Here is a 17,774-nt window from a genome sequence, read left to right on the forward strand (position 1 = left end):
AGAAAAAAGGAAAAAGAAAAAATATATAGTGTAATAAAGTAAAAACAATATGACTCCCGCACAAAGCTTCAATGAATGCACTCACAATGTGGATAAGCTTTTGGCGCGTATATCACAACCACTCCTCGGTATATATGTTGTTCCTTTGGCTCCACATATATGCAAGAAAAGAAAATCTAATAGGGTGATATCTTTACCATCAATATGTGTGCTATGCAGTAATGCACTCACATTTAGTAGAGGAATATCAAGCTCATCTGGTTTACCAGTGAGTGCATTACTGCATAGCACACATATTGATGGTAAAGATATCACCCTATTAGATTTTCTTTTCTTGCATATATGTGGAGCCAAAGGAACAACATATATACCGAGGAGTGGTTGTGATATACGCGCCAAAAGCTTATCCACATTGTGAGTGCATTCATTGAAGCTTTGTGCGGGAGTCATATTGTTTTTACTTTATTACACTATATATTTTTTCTTTTTCCTTTTTTCTTTTTTACATCGGTATATGAGCTATTCGTGATCGTGGTTTTAAGCGCCCCTTGACAGAAGTCTATTTTGTATCCCCTTTTCAACATTCCGTGGAGAGTGTTTTGTAGGGTTGCAGCTATAGACCCGACCGCCAGAAAGGAAAGTATTTTGGCTTCTTTCTTTATTTTTCCACTTTTTTGACACTGGGTTTCAACTCTTCACGTTCATGTTCATTCACCCCTGAAGCACATACAAGTCCAACATGGTCACCAGTCTAGCATGTAAGCGCAAAAAAAATAGAATACTAAACTAAAAAACAGTTTAACAGGTTAGTATTAATGCATTGACAATGAACTTTATCTGTACATTATTACATTCGTAATATATAGGAGATATTGATGTTTTAACAGTATTTAAGTTCAAATATAATTTCTCCATACCATTTCAGTGCAGGATATATATCATAATACATATATATAATTAAATGGGGAACGGAGAGAGTAAGGATTGTGTGGGTAGGTTAAGGTAGGGTGAACTTGGGTTTATTTAACCTTAAAGGTTGTTGGTTTTGTTTGTTATTATTAATATTTTCTGATATGTAAATGAAGGGTGGGTGGGATAGATAAGGGAGGTAGGGTATAGGTCATAGGCTCCTATTGATTTACAAATGTATACAAATTTTGGTTCCGTGCTTTTGTAACAGTGGTTTAAGCACCATTATTCTTTGTATAACCTCTGACCCTTTGTTGCTAAGACCGAAACAGACAGGATCAGCTAAACTTAAAGTCCACTAGTGCTCTCTTCACTGTGGGTCAAGTTGTCACCTTGTCATTTTCCAAAAGGTCACACCGGTCTGCTATGTTTCTTTATGGACACCAAGATTATTTGTTACTTTTCTAAGAAGGTGTTTATGTTAATAGAATATGTTTTGTTTTATTATGTAATGTTTGCTTTTAGTAAAACATGAATTAGAGTATTACTGGTCTTCTCCTCAAGTGGTTATTAAATGTGATATGTATAAGTTAGGTGTATAATAAACAGTCCTAGTTAGCACTGGGATTAGCATTTTCGATATTGAGTTTTTTCTTAGCCTTTTTCTCCCATTCCTCCCAGGCATATGCTAGTAATGGTTGAGTGGGTGTGTATTGTCTTTCATGTATTCTGCTAGATTCCAAAAAAGTGATTTAAAAAATGGTATCAATAATTGTAAGTAATATTTTAATTTTTTTGACATAGAGGTATGTATTTATTAACAGGCATTGCCACTAGATATGGGACATAGTTCCCCTGTGGCCGCTCTCCAACACCTGTCATCAGGGTCCACAAACATGTTAGATGTCCTTGCTGTCCCATCTATATAACACTGTGTAATGGTTTTCCCAGTGTGTGGAACAACATGTTGTGCTTTTTAGGGCATTAATGCACTATACCATTTGCTTAGTTCTAAGTTAATGCCAAGCTCTTCCTCCCATTTCCTCATATACTCCAACTTGGTGTTGGGAAACATGGATAATAATTCATGGCAGAAAGATATGGTACCCCTTGAGGATGAATTCTTGTATTTATGTTCCAGTGGATTAAGTAAAAGATTGTTCGATTTTTGATCTAATTGTTGTACCTTAAATATTTCCTGAAGTTTGTTTATAATTTTGTTATATTCTAATTGTACACCATCTGGAACAGGATATTTTTGTTTAAATTTTGGGAATGACAAAAGTCCCCCATAAGGGAAGAAAGATTGTAGTCCAAATTTTTCCAATAATTTATTTCCTTGAAGCAGTTAGGATTAAATTTGTTAAATAAGTCTAAGGACATAATTTTGGAGAAAGTTCTATTAGAGTGTCACGACCCCAGCGGTTAGACCTCCCGGGCAGCAGCCGCGAGGTAGGGGGAGACCCCCCGCTTCGGTCCGGCGGCCGCAGCTGCCGCGAAGAAAGGGGAGACCCCCCGCTTCGGACCGGCAGCAGCAACCGCCGCGGAGAAGGGGGAGACCCCCCGCCTCTGCACGGCAGCCCCAGCCGCAACTGCCGCGAGGAAGAGGGAGACCCCCTGCCCCCGCACGGCAGTCCCAGCCACAGCCACCGCGCAGAAGAGGACGACCTCCCTCATCTACCCAGCAGCCGCAGCCACCACGGAGAAGGGGGAGACCTCCCGCTTCTACACAGCAGCCGCCAAGAGGGAGACCACCTACCTGCACGAGATCCTCCCAGCAGCTGCAGCCGGGAGACGCGTCCTTCTCTGGAGTCCGGACTCGCTCTTCTGTACGCCACCTAGTGGCGCGGGCAGGTACTACCCCAACCTATATGGGAAGATTGAGGAATCGGCAACCACAAGATGGCCGCGCAGGAAGTGACATAACGGCACCTTGAACTTTTGGCGGGAGAGCTCCAATTAGTGCCTACTTCCTGTGCCTATTTAAGAGGCTTCAGAACTCTGAGACTTTGCCTTCTGATGGTCGTCTATGCCTTGTGCTAGCACCCAGATAGCGTTTACCTGCTTGATTCCTGTATTTGACCTCGGCTTGCTCCTTGACTATCCTGATCTCTGGTATCCTGACCTCGGCTTGTTCATTGACTACCCTGCTCTCCGGTATCCTGACCTCGGCTTGTTCATTGACTATCCTGCTCTCCGGTATCCTGACCTCGGCTCTCTGGACCATTCCTGCCAGTCCTACCTGACTACGGGTCTTCTCTGTACGCTGTGCCGTGACATAGAGGATATATTTTCCGTCATCCATTTCTGCGCTGCTCGTGTTTAGCTGTAATTTTCTTCTTTCCCGTTTACTGAACCCACACATTAGATATTGGATATTGTTTTTTCAGGACAAGGGCTTTCTTTAGATGACATTGTTTTGATTGTATCATATTATTTACTATTAAAAAAAGTATAAAATATGGTGAAAAATTTCTAACTTTTAGTTGAAAAATCTTTTACTCATCTATAAAAGGTAATAAAAAAACCTGCTAAATAGATTCTACTATTTGTCCTGAGTTTAGAAAGACCCAATGTTTTTATGTTTTTTTTGCTTTTTTCTGCACGTTATGGAGCAATAAGTACAGGTAGCATTTTGCTATTTCAAAGCCATTTTTTCCAAATCTGGTAATTCTTCCCCCCATGTGCCATTTCGGGTATCTTTGAACCCGGCCAATGGAATTTACCCCATCAAATCATATATTTTTGAAAACTAGACAGCCCAGGGTATTCCAAATGCTGGTATTTTAACCCTTTCCAAGCACTTATTCTACCATCAGCCTTTGTCAAACTTTATGGTAGTAATTTTTTTGCATTTGTTTTGTCACACACATTTTACTTCAGGTATGAATAAACAGGTTCTGGTATATGTCACTATCATAACCCCCCCACCAATATGTGTTTAGAAACATCTCCTGAGTACAGCGATACCTCACATGAATGATTTTGCCTGGCTGTTTGGGGGCAAAAGGGCCACATTTGGGGCATGCACATTTTTCAATGTTGAACTTTGGCATTTGGGGATCCATTGCTATTTGGTACATCTTTCAAAGTTTGCAGTAGTATTTTTGTGTGTGTATTTTTCCCACACACACCTACTTTATGTATGAATTTACAGCTCCTGGTATATGCCGCTGTCACACGACACCCCAATATGTGTTCAGCAACATCTCCTGAGTACAGTAATACCCCACATACATGGGTTTGTCATTTTTGGGGGGAACTAAAAGGCCACATTTGGTACATGTGCATTTTTCTAATTGGAAATTAGATGTGTGGCCATCCTTCCCTCCGTGATAATTGGGACCTTGTTGAACCCGGCCAATTCAATTTACCCCATCAAATCATACATTTTTTAAAAGTAGACACCCCATGGGCATTTAATATGCCAGTATTTTAACTCTTTCCATGCGAGAATTGTTTTAAGCTAATATGCTAAGTTTAGGACTTGCTCACAAAAATATATTTTTTATATATATATGTATTTTTTTTTTGCCTTTTTTTTTACATTTTTTTAACATTTTTTTTCAACTTGAAGGTTCCCCTGATAGTGACATCAGTGGGAAATTATTTTTACATTTTACTGGTTTTTTAATATTTTTGTTCTAGTTATTATTAATTTTATTTTTAATTTATTTTTTCTAATCACACTGTGATTAGAAAGCTGGGCTCCATTGACTTGCATGGTGAATGCAGTACCTATATTCAACCTGCAAGTGGAGCCAGAGTTCTCTAGAGGGTCTGGAGACCGTCTAGTGAACTTTTTAGTCTTTATTGGGTTTTTTTCCCGGGCCGCCGCCATCTTGCTGATGGCAAAGATCACCAGCAGCTGCGGCTGTGACCGCTCTCCGGAGCGGTCACAGTCCATCCCCAGGTAAGTGTTTGGTGTCGCTGGATGCCTCCTGATCGAGGCATTCCAGCGACACCATTTAAGTTGATCGTTGATCGCCTCATAAACGCTTTTAAAATGGGCGTCCGCCGCCATACAAAGTATGGCGGATGTTGACGCCCCGGGGAGCGGCCAAAGATGGCCCCTTTGTGCCGATAATGGCGTTGCTGATTGCCTCGAGGTCGAGGCATTACAGCAACGCCGTTTCGGTTCAGAAAGCGAAAATAGATCGCTTTCTGCACCCGTTTAAAGACGTGCCGGTCCTGGCACGTCATTTGTCGTTATCGACTTGAATTTCCGTGACGTGCCCGGACCGGCAATTGTCATCAAGGGGTTAAGGGTGATGCACTACATAACTTAATGGAACACATCTTCATGAAAAGAAAAAGCAACAATTTGAAATTGAGAGACATTGTGTTGTTTATTTTGAAAACAGGTTAATTTAAATAACTGGTCAATAGAAACATCAAAATATATGGCTGTTTTACAACTGAAATGCGGTTGATTTCAGGCTGTTTTGTGGTTACCATAAATAATGCTCTCATGTACTCTCTAGGTCCTAGCACCACATGCTCAGAGGAATCGTGTGGTAATCTTGGAGTGTGTCTCCAGCAGTGGGATGGTTTCACATGTGACTGCACCATGACCTCATATGGTGGTCCTATCTGCAATGACCGTAAGTCGATCACATTGTTTTTTTTACATTCAGATACATATTTGCCTTTATTAACACCGGACTCTGACACTCCCTCACACCTGTTTTTACCTGTCTCCCTGCTCATAAATGCCTATGTATAACACATTTACACTCAGTTGTCCTGATTCCTGTAGTACTTCTTAAAATTATTTTAACAAACAAATCTTTGTCAAATTTATGGAAACATTTTAATGCATTTATTGTCCATCTGTCTGCAAATGAACATATGTAGCAAATGTTAGGGAGCATTAAGGTTAAACAAAGCACTTTGATTTTCATTGCTTTCTACATTTGCTTCATGCGTTTTGTCCTACGAGTAAGGTACGAAGGAGTAAAAGCTGTGATACCTTCATCCGAGTTATTATTTCTGTTTGTTGTATACTGACCAGCAGATTCTCCAATCTTCTTATACCCCTTAGTCCGGTAAGTAATCCTGATTATTTAATGTACACCATGAGGTTAATAGCAAACCAATTATGTATATATGCACGTGTCTATATTAACTAATCTATTGTAAGCCGAAACAGGTACTCATGAATTTCAGCAAATAACTTAAAGCATGAAGAAATCTGATTATTTCACAGAATGTATAAAAAAATTAGTTGGACTCATGCACTCTACTCCAATAATATATTTATGTCGAGTGCTGTCCTAGACCTGTCCCAGGGCAGTGCTCCTTCACCTACATCCACAGCCAACATCCATTTTACTGAATGCTGAGACATGACATTATATACCACCACTTTGTTCAGAAGGACATGCAGCACTGGATATATTGGGCTCGAAAGGCTGTATACAGTCTTCCATAGAGTAAATGGACCAGTTGGGAAGATTCCTTGTAACTGTTGCATGATACAGCAGCATACCAGGAGCCTGATTACCCAGATGGTAAATCTGTCCCAGGTTATAGGGAACCTAACTTGTAGATCAGACTTGGACTTGGTTGACCTCGGCCAGAATACACTGCTGCTCAGCGCAACTACTGAATTAACAAACTAGGACTAACTGACACATTAGGTAAAGAGAGTCACTTTTATTTTTATTTTGAATGTTGCTTCTGCTATTAGTGAGAATTACATAACATACAATTCCAACACATGACTTTTTAAAAATACATCTACTTCCTAACAGAGTGTATACATAAACAAGAACAAGAAAACTACAATATCAACTTCCTTATTGGTGATAACTAGGAAGATACTTGAAAATCATCCAGAACCTCTCTCACTCGACTCAGAACAACTGGAAAATATATAGTAGTGCTATACTTTAGTAATATACTTTAATTCAAAGCACTAGAGAAACAAAATGAGAAAAGTAAATATATTGCAGCAACCTTCATACACTATTTATAAATGTATAAAGCAATTACAAAAAGTAAAAATCAATAGAGTCTTGTGCATGTGATAAGATGTACACCTCAGTGTCTCCCAAAGTGAAATTTATAAAAAAGAAAATACTACTTATATTTATATGCAGCTTGATTCTTGTAGTGTACTGCAAGACCACAGTGCTATTGGCATTGTGAGATCTGGTTTTTCCTTCCGGAGCATCTCTTGATTTGTTTTAAATATAAGATACGGATTGTTTTTTGTGTTAAACCTTTTTGACTCATACTCCATAGATCTGTTTGTTACTTTGAACCATAGTATCTTCTGATATTGTGCCCAGTGGTGATCATCATCCCTTGTGGGGTTTCCCTGTGCCAAAATGGAGAGCAGCCAGCCCCCAGAAGTGAGTGCTATACCAGGAAGTGTGTAAAATCATGCACTATATAAAAATATATGCAATATTTAAATATATAATATATATATATATATATATATATATATATATATATATATATTTCCACCTTTGGGAGACACTAATGTCTACGTATTATGACATGTTCAACACTCTGTATTGGTTTTTACTATACTTTAGTAGTCACTTGACTACCTGTGGTTACTAGATACTCTTCCTACATACTCTATGGCAATGTTGGTGAACGTTTTTGGGCCTGGGTGCCCAATTTCTCCCCATCTTTCTTCTTTCTCTATCTCTCCTCCTCTTTGTCTCTGTTTCTCTTTTTTTATCGCTCCCCTTCTCTCTTCCATCTCTTTATAATCTGTTCTTTTTCCCTATCTGTCCCCTTATTCATTATCTCTCCCTTTCTATTTATCTCTCCCCCTTTTCCCCATCACTCATGTTTCTCATTCTCCCTCCCTTCCTTTTCTTCCCATCTCTCTTTTTCTCATTATCTCCCCATCTCTCCTCTTTCTCTTCTTCTCTTCCCTTTCTCTCTCCTCCTCGTTATCTCCTCCGTATGTTTTTCTCATTACCACTCCATTTTCTTACTACCTCTCCTCTTTCTTACTGTCTATCTACTCTTTTCAACCCCATTTCTTACCTTTCTGAAGTCCTGTGGTATGAGCACGGTGTCTGTTCATACAGACGTCTGTTTTAGTGCCCCTTCACATCATATCCTGCCCTTAAACATCAAACTTCAGCCATCCAATAACAAGGAAGTTAAGAAAGGTATGTGAAAGTTTAGCAGAAGCCAACCCCCTAAATTTCTACACGATGATTACTGTTCACTGACACCTTTTCGGTATTTTATTGTACTTAAATGGAGTTGTAGAGTGGCTAATCAGCACATGTAAACAGGGCCAAACTGGAAATGAAAAGGAGCCATGGAAATATTTTGACACCAGCTCCATAATCGCATGGTCGAGCTCTTGTGCCCACACACCACACCCCTTATATATATTCTTATCTGAGTCACACTATTTGCCATCAAAATAGCTCTAAATCATTATTTTTAAAATTATATTAAATTGTTCCTTAATGATAACAGAATGCCACATTATTAAAATCCCAGGAACCAAAAGTGTTAAAGGCCTAAATAAGTAGTACTAGAAGTACAAGCTACATGTCTCATAGTGTCACCTTTGCTCCCAAATAGTGTGTATGCCACTTTGCCCCAAACAGAATGCCTGTGCCAACTCTTCCCCCAAACAGCTTGCCTGTACCATTATTGCCACCAAACTGCCTGTCTGTGAAATATTTCCCCCAAACATCTTGCTTGTGCCCTTTTTGTCCCCAAGCAGCCTGTCTGTCCAATAGCATACCTGTTATTGTTGCCTCCCAAACACTTATATATCCATGTTGACACAAAAACACTTACATATCCACATCCATGCTAAAATACACTTATAAATTCATCATTCACTCATTCATTCCCACACCCCTTACCTCACCTCCAGCTTTCTCTGTGGCGCAACACTATGTGAGCAACCTCTCCTGACCCCGTTGTGTTCCTGCTTCACCCGGCCGGTAAAACAGAGGTTGCTCGCACAGCATAGACACGGACAACCGGTTGCCCGGGCTCCCTAGAGTGGCTGGCCTGTTCTCAGTTGCGACTCCTGCTACCGTTGTGGGCCTATGCACCGGAAATCTCCCGGTTTCCCAATAGGCCAGCCAGGCCCTGCATGCCCTGCATGTAGTGATACTGTGCAGTATTTGAGAAGTATAATCTCTGAGATGTGAATCCTATATACTGCAGGGTGGTACTTTACATGTGATGTCAACATGTGAAATGTGAATGTGTCTTGGAAAAATGGACAATATATTCATCCTGTTATGCTGCCAAGTGTTTAAGAGTTCAGTAAATAACTCAAAAATACGGTTTTGATCTTAAGGATGAATAGTTGCCAAGTGACTTGATAGTGACACCAAAATCTGGAAATAAATACAGTGCCCTCATTTCATGTATAAATATGATAATCTCATGAGCCCTTGAACTAAGCAACTATGTCTGACTCACATCTATGCTACTTTATTAGCTTCATATCTATACCACTTTTAGGTGTCTACGTGATGAATTGAATGATCTCATTGCATTATTCGTGTTTGTTTAATTATAGTTATATGCTTCTATCACTTTAGAATATAGGCAAAAGAATGTTGGCCCATCAGTATTTTAACAGGGATGTGAAACATGAGATGTTTCTAAATCATATCTTGAATGCATACAACTTGAAATAAATATTCATGATTACAACTGAAAAGGAAAAGAGAATTTAAAGCATGTAAGAGCGAGTCACAACAACAACTACCAAACTCTGATGGGCCAAGAATAAAAAATCATGTTAAATATTTTGTTAATATTAAATCTGCAAACAGCTTCTAATTTGAATTACTTAATCAAACTACTTAATTTAATTAAATATATTTTATTATTAATTTGATTAAATTAATTAAATATACGCACTGTTTTTATCCCAAGCTTTGCAATGGTAATGTGGTAAATAACATTTATATAAGTGAGTCATAATCACTGTTCTTTTTATTTTATAAATCATATTGAACAAAATATTTGGCTAAATGGAAACAAATGTTTCATGGTGTTTTTCAAATAAAATTTCTGCAAAATGTGTTTAACACAATTTTTTCTGGATCTGCAGAGGAACATACATTGTTTATGCATGCACAATGTTATCAATTTAATCAGTGACCTTTTTCGCTTATATCTTACAAAAAAGACATGCAAACCCTGAAACTTGCACTCTGTGAGAATCATATTGTATAAAGTGCTTGCTGCACAGTCAGGGGTTGAAAGTAATAACACATATAGTTCTAGGTTTCCTTCAACTGAATGATCATGTATTTGGAACACATGCTGTGCTTGGTATGCTACGCAGACACAAGTTCCAAAAAAGTCACATTAAAGTGAACAACAAAAGGTGATACAACCATTGTTTATTTCGGTGTTGTTGCAAAAAACATACTAGCTATATAACTATCCCTAGACTTATGAAACCAGAATCTGTGATTTGATGCAGCTGTAATCTTTTACGGCAACTCTACCTTTCAGTTGACAAGATGCTTTTGATAATATTTCAATTACTAGCTAGAACTGTTGATGAAGCGAAATTATATCAAATGATTATAAATAAAATTAAATGGTTAAGTAAAGTTCAACAGTAACGGTGTCAAGGCTGAGTTGGGATCGGAGCGCAGCGCAGAGAGACACCGGGTGCAAGGGAGTGAAGTAAAGGGTAATCCCACACACAAAGTCCAGAATATAGCCAAGGGTCAAAAGTCCATGTAATCAAATCAGAAGGTTCGCAGTACAACAAGGGTAATCCAAAAACAAAGTCCAGAAATCCAGCCGAGGGTCAAAAGTCCGTAATAATCCAAATAGAGCAGAAACAGCAACAGGGTATAGGAATCCGGTAGGGAACTTGAACAACTGAAGGTACAGGGTAGCAGGTTTAAATAGCCCGCCTAATTGATACTCCTCCTCTAACCCCTCCTCTCTCTGTGGCTGTCAATTAGTCCCTAATCCCTCCCCTCTGCGGTTAGACCGCAGGACACGCCTCCCCTGGCTGTCAGTAGCGGTCTGGGACCGCAGGACACGCCCCCCCTGGCTGCCAGCAGCGGTCTGGGACCGCAGGACCCGCCCCCCGCCATACTGGTAGTCCTGGCCGACGACCGGTATTTTTCATATCTGTAAAAAAAATCAAAGAAAAAGGGGCGCATGTACAAAGGGCATAATCCAGGGGTGTCCAAGTTTTTTCTGCAGTGGGCCACTTCATCAGAATTGTGTACGTGCGCGGGCCGCACTCATTTTTCACTGTGACAAAAAATATGGCCTTTAATAAAATATGCAGATTAAAATAAAGTAAAATGACACAAAACCTTTACTCTTCCTCTCACTGATTTCTGGGCCTTGAAAGTTTTGCTGAATCAAATTCAGGATTCCCTAGATTTATTCTAGGGATGAACTAAAATGAAAATTCTGGACCAAAACATTCAGGGTTCAGCCAAAACCGAAAATGACCCCCACTTTTAAAAATAATAATAAAAACTCACATGTTTAATAAAAGTAGGTAACACACAATTGGACAAAATTAGCAATATGACTTGGCATGGTAGGAGTGTGATTGCTAACAGCAATCACACTCCTATCATACCGAGGTAACCAGTAAATGCTGGTACCTAGGCATGATGGGACTGTGCTCGCTGTGATTGCTGTTAGCTATCACACTCCTATCATGCCAAGTCAGCCAGTACATGCTGGTACAGGGTGGCTGTAAGTGATGTGCAGACCCCATACTGCTGGCAGCATCAATACACAAGGGGGGCAGCTAGCCAGGTTTCAGCATGTACTGGCTGACTTGGCATGATAGGAGTGTGATTGCTAACAGCAATCACAGTCCCTTCATGCCTAGGTTCCAGCACTTACACATCCATCCAGTAAATGCTGGAACCTAGGCATTATGGGACTGTGATTGCTGTTAGCAATCACACTCCTATCATGCCAAGTCAGCCAGTACATGCTGGTACAGGGTGGCTGTAAGTGCAGACCCCATACTGCTGGCAGCATCACTACACAAGGGGGGCAGCTGGCCAGGTTTCAGCATGTACTGGCTGACTTGGTATGATAGGAGTGTGATTGCTAACAGCAATCACAGTCCCATCATGCCTAGGTTCCAGCACTTACACATCCATGCTATCACACACACGCACACACACACTCACTTATTCATATAATCATTCATTCAGATTCATTCCTTCAATCACACACACTCATTCAAACACCCTCCCCACCCCCTTACCTGCACTGCAGCTCCTCGATGCCGCTCACAGACTTCAGCAGGGGGCGCGGCCTCCCCCTGCCTTCTCTGCTAAAGCACAGAGGAAGTAGGATGTCACGTGAACTCCGCTTCCTCTGTGCAGTCCAGAAGACCCTCCCACAAGTAAGTAGCAGGGCTTGAGGTGCGGCTCGCGTAAGATCGGTTGCCCTGGCTGCCGATCTTACGCGGGCCGCACCTTGAGGTCTCGCGGGCCGCATGTTGGACGCCCCTGCCTTATTTAAAAAAAACAAAGAACGGAAAAAAGATTTCGGGCGGCCCCTTGGCTTGGGCCCCCCTGCCGCCGGGCCCGGTCGCAGTTGCGACCCCTGCGACCCCGGTAGTTCCGCCACTGAATCTAACGATACATTCTTGCATAGCAGCCAAGAGAATTATTGCTAAGGAATGGAAACTAGAGAGGAAGACTAGAGATTTTAATTGGTCCCACTTAGAGAATCAACTGAAATTCCAAATTTATATGGAAAAAGAAGTATCATGACTTTCACATAACTCTTTTAAAATAACACATATCTGGGAGCTATAGTAGATTAAATCAGGCATCTTCTCTTGAGCAAAAATAGATCTACCTCACATAGACACATTTAAAGAAACAGGATTTATTATCCCCATCTCCATCTCGCTTAAGATCCTCATGATTTATATTGTTTTGGTTCGTCATAAAGTATTCGGTCCATCGATTAGCGTGAATTGGATTATACTGTACTGGTAAAATGTACTTTTTTGTCTTTTTGCAGTGTGTTTTAGACCGCCTGAATACTTAATATGTTTGTTATATTTGATTTTTGTTCTTTTTTGTTATTATAAAAAGTCTAATAAAAAAGATTTTTTTTAAAAAAGAGTTGAAACCATTGCTGCTAGAGATTTATTAGAGCAGGACGCCGCTTGCTTAATTTACGTTAATAAGATATCAACAGATTTTTTAATGATAACCTGATTACATTTATCTGCCACTTATTGGCTAAAATATTTGTAGAATAAGAAGCCATGGCTATACAAGAAACTGTAAGTGTGGTGTCTATACATTAGTATGTAATTTAGCATATGTATAGCATAGTTTTCTCTACCTGCGAGGGGGGGGTCATGGGGCTGGAACCAATTGGCCACTGCCGCCAGATGCTTGCATCACCCATACACCCAAACACATGCTTATACACTCGACACTCTGCTGCTGCTTGGACCCTGCTTAGCATCCGGTTCCAGCAGCAGACTGGTCCAGTGGTAAGGGTCAAACTGGGCTGGTCTTGCTTCCTGAAATCTGACAAGCCTTGTACAAAGTCAGCAGAATGGAGTGCATTGGATGTTGTTCGAAACATAATGCTTCAAAAGCGGACGGGGGGTCTGCTAAAGTTCAAAACTTGAAATTGCCAATATGTGTCACGATCATGTGTTATGATATTGCATCAAGTGTTTATGGCAGTCAAGGAGGCAGTGAGTTTATGCCTGGTAGAATCCAAGATATATGGTATCAGAGTGAATTACTTCAGTTTTGGGAAACAAATTAGAGCAATTCACCCCTAAAAGAAAAGATATATATATTGCATAGTGCAGTGTTTTAAGTGTATAAATTGTATATAGATTTATATTTAGGAAGAGATAGTATTAAAATAGTTTCAACAATAATTTCAACAGTTTAGGCAGCTTCTATATTCAACTCATTTCATCTCATTTCTAAACAAAAGTGTTTCTATTTTTCTTGACAACCGTGGCACAAAATATGTTTGTGGCTATTGTAGCAACTATCTTCTCTTCTGTGCTTCTGTGTCTTGCAGGGGTACCAAATTGTTATAAATGATATAAGCAAATATTTATTTTGTATTTGTTTCTTAGAAGTTGTTGAATTTTGCCTATACTCTAATAAAACGTTAGTTGAGATGAGAACTTGATTGTTAATGACTGTTGCTCTGAAATACTGTATGTGTCTGCACAGTGTATAGAAATGGTTAACTCTTTCCTATCATCTTTATTTTTAAAAAATATTGCTTTTCATCTAAATCCAGCTGTATTTGTATTTTGGGTCAATCGTTAGCATAGTTGTATTCATTACAACATTTCTATTATATTACTAATTTAATTGGTCCAAATGAAGGCTTAAAATGCTTTTGCTCAGAAGCATGGGCTTAACTAGACACCACAGGGCCCTGGTGCGATCATTCTGGACCCCCCAACTTCAACAACTAGTCTGTGCCATCATTGCCCCCACACAACTGGTCTATTCCTTATTTGCCTCCCCCCTTCCAACATACAACTTATGTAAACACACAAATTACACACACTTACTCATACTCAATAACACACACTGCATCTCACCACACTTACACATCCATGCTCACACACACACTTACACATGCTCATGCACACAAAAGTACACATCTATGCTCATGCACACAAAAGTACAAATCCATGCTCACAGACACACAAAAGTATAAATCCATGCTCACAGACACACAATTACACATATATGCTTATATATACACACAAACACATATACATACATCCAGGCCCGGACTGGGACAAAAAATAGGCCCGGGCATTTAAGCCTGAGCAGCCCATTTTTATTTATTTATTTATTGTTAAAGCCCACCCTTCATGTACCATCTTTGCATTTACTCACTCATTCACACAAATCATTAACACATATTCATTAATGCAGTCTCACAAATCATTCAAGCAATTCATCCACACACGAATTCATTAATTCTCATATGCATTCACACACTTCATCCACACATTTACTCATTCATTCTTGTATGCATTCTCACTACCCCCTCTCCCCATCCCCTTCTTATCTGCCCCTTCTAACTATGTTCCCCCTTTATCACTATGTACCCCCTTCCCCATTTCTCAATATGTACCCCCTCTCACTATCTATCACCTCTCCCCCTTCTCACTGCACCCCCCTCCCTTACCCCTACTTACCTTGTTGCCGGAGTAAGCAGCAACTGCGACCGGGTCCGCCACTGTAGGGGGCCGGGCAGCCCCCACCAGGGCCGGCCGCACAGGGCTTAAATTAAAACATCAGGGTTTTTTTGTTGTTTTTTTTTTTTAACTTTATTTAACATCTTCCATGTTAAATAAAGTTAAACAAACATTATTTAACATGAAGAATGTTAAATAAAGTAAACAAAAAACCCCCCTGATGTTTTAATTAAAGCCCTGTGCGGCCGCACACCCCTAAGGCTGGCGCTGGTTGGGGCTGCCCAGCTCCCTAGAGTGGCGGACCCGGTCGCAGTTGCTGCGGGCTTAAGGGGCAGGTGTCTCTTATGCCCTGCGTTAATGCGGCCACATAGGCCCAGTCAGTCCGGTCCTGACTGAGCCTATTTTAAGGTAGGGGCCTGGAGCTGCAGCTCCGTCAGCCCCTACGTCCATCCGGCCCTGGGCCGCCCGGCCCACCGGGAAAATGCCCGGTGTGCCCGATGGCCAGTGTGGGCCTGCATACATCCCACCAGGCTCCCTCACTCCTGCCCCTGCTTACCTCTCACCCCAGATACGCTCCTGTCTCCCCATGCTGGTTCAAAATAGTTTAGAAAGGGCCCTTCCGACCTGGATGGGTGTGTTGGGGATGGCCTGCTCCAGTCATTATGGGTCAATGAGTAATCAAATAATTTCTAATCATAAATGCTTATACACAGGCTCTTAATAGATCATCGAAGTTAATAAGATTTTAATATAAGTTTAGTTATTTGAGAAATGTGGCTTCTTAAGGGGTGGATATCTGTAGAAGGGAAGATATTTCGAGCAGTGTATGGAACTATTAGAGGTTCTAATTGAGAGGTTTATTGTGAGATGGTGAAGTTAGGTCAGGTTAGTTGTACTTGGTGTATCTGTTCAAACCTGCCATTTTGAAGCTGATACTAAATTAGTGACATCAGTGTATCAGTGACATAATGGATCAGCTAACAAGTTAAACTTAAGCTTAGCAGGATGCCTTAAAAATGAAACAAAATATACCAAAGATTGACATTTAAAATAAGAAAATATATTATTTATTTTTTATGCAAACACACAATGTTTTAACATATTAGAGTCTATGTAAAGCGCAATGTTCATATACATTATGAACTGTGCCCCAAATCAGATTAAAAATAGCTGTTCTGAATTTGACATCTCTGTCATAGGAGGAATCTGCTCAAGATTTCACTATTTCTATATAATTTTCAAATGTCTCCTGTGAGAAAATGTTCATGATTATGTACCTTAAATTGTGAATGTAGGTTTCATGTTTAATTATTCAAGAAACACTGATGAATATGTCACACCACACATTTGGCTCAACATGCTAATTGCCTCATGCTTCCAGTATTACAGATAACGTTATGACAGGATTTCGAAATAAAAAGGGAAGCACTTTCCAACTGTATTTTATTACGAAATAAATTCAATTACATTGTACTAGATCCTTACACATTCTGTGTATACTGTATGATGTGTGATTTTACAATCTCATTTTTTTGTTATCGTCTACTTTGTGACAACTAAACAACTGAGAATGTAGATATAATGGCTGTTACTGAGATATAAGATAATGGGAAAAATTACTGGGACATATCAATACCGGCATACTCTTTATATAGAAAAGACAGAAAGGGGAAGGGGTGGCCCTATATGTGAACAATAACATAAAATCTAATTTAGGGAGAACATAGAGTCGGTTTGGGTTACAGTACAATTTGGCAAAAGTACAGTAACTCGTGTAGGTGTGATTTATAGACCCCCTAGGACAAGTAGAAGATCTAGATAATCTACTAGTGGTGGAAATAGCTAAAATGACAGTGAAGGGGGATGTTATAGTCGTGACTTTAATCTTCCTGATGTGAACTGGAAAACCAAAGTAGCTGGTTGTGCCCAGAGTGCAGATATTCTGAACCCCCTCCTGGGATTATCTTTAAAACAAGTAGTTGAGGAACCAACCCGTAAGGAGGCCATATTGGATTTAGTGTTCACAAATTTGTTAATGGATATGTCACACCACATAAAAACTGACTTTTTTAAAATGAGAATATGTGTAAAGGAATCAGACTGGGGCAATTTAAATGGAGTCCAGAAACCGCTGTGGTACTCCGCCGAAGTGACCAAAATCATAAAAGAAAAATAAGTAAGCCTTTAGTAGATACAAAAATACCCAAAGTGAGGAAGATAGACAGATCCATAAAATTAGGCAGAAAGATGCAAAGAAAGTTATAAAAGATAACAAATCACAAGCAGAAGAGAGAATTCCCCTGTCAGTAAAAAAGGGAGCTAAAACATTTTTTAGATATGTAAATGAGAAAAGGAAAGTAAAACAATTATTAATTAGATTAAAAACAAAAGAAGGAATGTATGTAGAAGAGGATAAAGGTCTAGCTGACTCAATGAATATTTTGTTCAGTTTTTACAAATGAAAATGAGGGAATGGGACCTCAGGAAAAAAGACAGAGTAATTCGAAATATGTGAGTTTATCGAGGCGGAGGTTCTACTTCAGTTGTCTAAGGTAAAGAGAAATAAGTCGATGGGGCCTGATGGGATACACCCCAAGTTATTAAAAGAGCTTGGTGGTGTACTAGCAAAATCGTTAACTGATTTATTTAACGAATCATTGGTAACCAGAGTCGTCCCAGGGGATTG

At 39.8% G+C, this 17,774-nt stretch overlaps 1 protein-coding gene across 2 annotated transcripts in view; it reads left to right on the forward strand.

The window, feature by feature from the left end:
• Nucleotides 1-17,774, forward strand: part of LOC149298590 (neurexin-2-like) — a 229,574-nt gene that overhangs the window by 107,029 nt on the left and 104,771 nt on the right. For both annotated transcript variants that reach the window (XM_089487401.1, XM_089487402.1), the window contains one exon: nucleotides 5,394-5,513. In XM_089487401.1, coding sequence (XP_089343527.1) covers nucleotides 5,394-5,513 — 120 coding nt within the window. The remainder of the gene's footprint in view (nucleotides 1-5,393; nucleotides 5,514-17,774) is intronic.

This window comes from Sceloporus occidentalis, unplaced genomic scaffold, assembly GCF_023333645.1.
Source record: "Sceloporus occidentalis isolate IW3139 unplaced genomic scaffold, rSceOcc1.0.p SCAF_32, whole genome shotgun sequence".
Classification (NCBI taxonomy): Eukaryota; Metazoa; Chordata; class Lepidosauria; order Squamata; family Phrynosomatidae; genus Sceloporus; species Sceloporus occidentalis.